The sequence below is a fragment of the Echinops telfairi genome, unplaced genomic scaffold, assembly GCF_000313985.2.
Source record: "Echinops telfairi isolate 266 unplaced genomic scaffold, ASM31398v2 ScPeMD7_655;HRSCAF=1070, whole genome shotgun sequence".
Taxonomy (NCBI): domain Eukaryota; kingdom Metazoa; phylum Chordata; class Mammalia; order Afrosoricida; family Tenrecidae; genus Echinops; species Echinops telfairi.
In genome coordinates, this window is record NW_022104553.1 from 16,497,705 (window position 1) to 16,499,975 (window position 2,271).

Consider the following 2,271-nt stretch of genomic DNA (forward strand, 5'->3'; position numbering starts at 1 on the left):
GGCCGCCGTCTTGCCGCACTCGGGGCAGGACACGGCGCCCGGGGCCGCCGGGAAGCTGGGCAGCCCGGGCACCAGGGGCACCAGCGGGGGGCTGCCGGGCTCCTGCTTGTAGGCCCGGGTGGCCTGCGTGTCCCCCGTCCCCGGCCCCTCAGGGCCCGCCGCCGAGTCTCCTGCTGGGCAAAGGCAGAGCGTCAGGTGGGGCAGGGGAGGAGGCCCACAGGAGGGCGGGCGGGGTGCTGAGGTGAGCCCCGCACACAGGCTTCCTCCTCAACCCAGAGCCTGGGGCACACGGGGAAGTGCTGGCAGGGGGTGGAGGTAGATGGACTCACTGCCACTGAGTCGGTGCCTACTCGGGGTGACCGTATAGGGCAGGGGTGTCAAACTGGCGGCCCGCGGGCCGCATGTGGTCCCCGAGGTAATTTTTTGTGGCCCACGATGCTCTGAAATAAAATGAAAATAGAAAAAATTGTTATGGAGAAAATAGCGCTTCGGGGAGATGGAGGCAACACCGTACTGACAATTCCCTTGTTACATTTTATTTCAGAACATCGTGGGCCACCAAAAATTACCTCAGGGGGGGGACCCCATGCAGCCCACGGGCCGCCAGTTTGACACCCCTGGTATAGGGCAGGGTGCAGCTGGCCCTGTTGAATTTCCCAGACTCTGAGCTGAGTTGAAAGCCCCATTCCTTCCACAGGGCAGCTGTTGGGTTCGGACTGCTGACCTTAAAGCCATCAGCCCAAGGCTTGCAGGTGTCGTAGGAATGGCAGAGGGCTGGGTGGGTAGGTGAAGGGTGAGCGGGCAGATCAGACGGCAGGACGTGGAGGGATGGGTGAATGAGTGGCAGGTGGATGAGTAGATGGATGGATGGGTGGGTGGGCAAGCATTTAAGTGGGCAGACCACATGGTCAGGAAGGTGAAAGATGGCAGGTGGATGGGTGAACAGATGGAAGGGTGGATGGATGTGTGGGTAGATGGATAGGTGGATGGGCGAAGGGTAAGTGGGCAGATCAGATGGTCGGGAAGGTGAAGGATGGGTGAGTGGCGGGTGGGTGGATGACTAGATCCACTTAGCGGGAAGGTAAGGTGATAGACGGAGTTGGGATTGAGCTGTGTCCTCCAAAACTACATGCTGCAAACCCTAAGCTCCCTGCCTGAGGTTGTACTCCCCTGTGGGGATGGGCTGTCTGCAGTGTCGGGGAGGCAGGGCGAGGGCAGGGTGCTCTGTAACGCAATCACTCGGGTCATAGGAGGGGGCGCGAAGAGCAGAGGCGGAAGAGAGAGGCCACGCCAAGTAAAGGTTGCCCAGGGAAGGGACGCTGGGGGAGCGCATCCCTTCAGAGCCGAGAGGAGGCCTTCCGGGGCCCACGTCCTGCGTCTGGACTTCCAGCCTCCTCCACCGACGGAGAACAGGGTCCTGCCTGCTCAAGACGCCTCCCGGGACATGGAAGCGATGACCGCGTTAGAGGACAGACCGATGGGTTCGTGGCAGGCCAGTGCCCCAGTGGCCTTCTGGGTAGACATGGGTGGGTAAGTCAAATGGACAGGGGTGGATGAAAGGTGGGTAAAGAGGTCACTGGGAATGTAGACTGACATGAGTGAGTGACGAATGGCTGGGTGTGGGGGTACATGGAGGGGTGGCTGGAGGATGTAGGAGTGGGTGGGTAGGTAGGTGAGTGGGCATCCCTGTAGACATGAGTGGCTGGGCCGGTGGGAAGGGCAGGTGAAAAGATGGGTGGGTGGGTCAGTGGACAATGGAGGGATGGGCAGATGAGTGAACAGATGAACAGATTCTCAGCTGGGGGGTGGTAGGAGCGGGCAAGCATGATCTGAGTGGGAATCCAGGTAGATGCATGAGGGCTGGGCGGGTACCACTAAGATGAACAGAGGGGGAGGGAGTGAAGGATGCCTGGCAGGTGGAAGTTGGAAAGATGGATAGTGGTGTGGACGAGTTACTAAGACATCTGAGTGGGCATGCAAGTGTCCGTGGAGACGTATGCGTAGGCGGAGAGATGATGGACAGATGAGTGGGCAGCAGGTGGCTAGCATGATGGATGAGTAGGTGAGTGGATGGACAGGTAGAGTGTACAAGTGGTCGGGCTCATCTGTGTGGATATGTGGTAGGTAGGTATGATGGACAGAGGAGTGGACGGTAGGAGGTTAGAGTGATAGGCGGGTGGATAGACGGACGGACGGATGGATGGATGGATGGATGGATGGATGGATGGATGGATGGATGGCATAGTATACGAGTGGACGGGCTCATGTCTG

The 2,271-nt window shown here is 59.5% G+C and overlaps 1 protein-coding gene across 1 annotated transcript in view; it reads right to left on the reverse strand.

Moving 5' to 3' along the window:
- ZNF444 (zinc finger protein 444) overlaps positions 1–2,271 on the reverse strand; it is a 7,747-nt gene that overhangs the window by 1,980 nt on the left and 3,496 nt on the right. Inside the window, exons 2-3 of the mRNA XM_045292376.1 lie at positions 330–440; positions 15–170 (exon numbers count right to left, since the gene is read on the reverse strand). Of these exons, the coding sequence (XP_045148311.1) occupies positions 15–170; positions 330–440 (267 nt within the window). The remainder of the gene's footprint in view (positions 1–14; positions 171–329; positions 441–2,271) is intronic.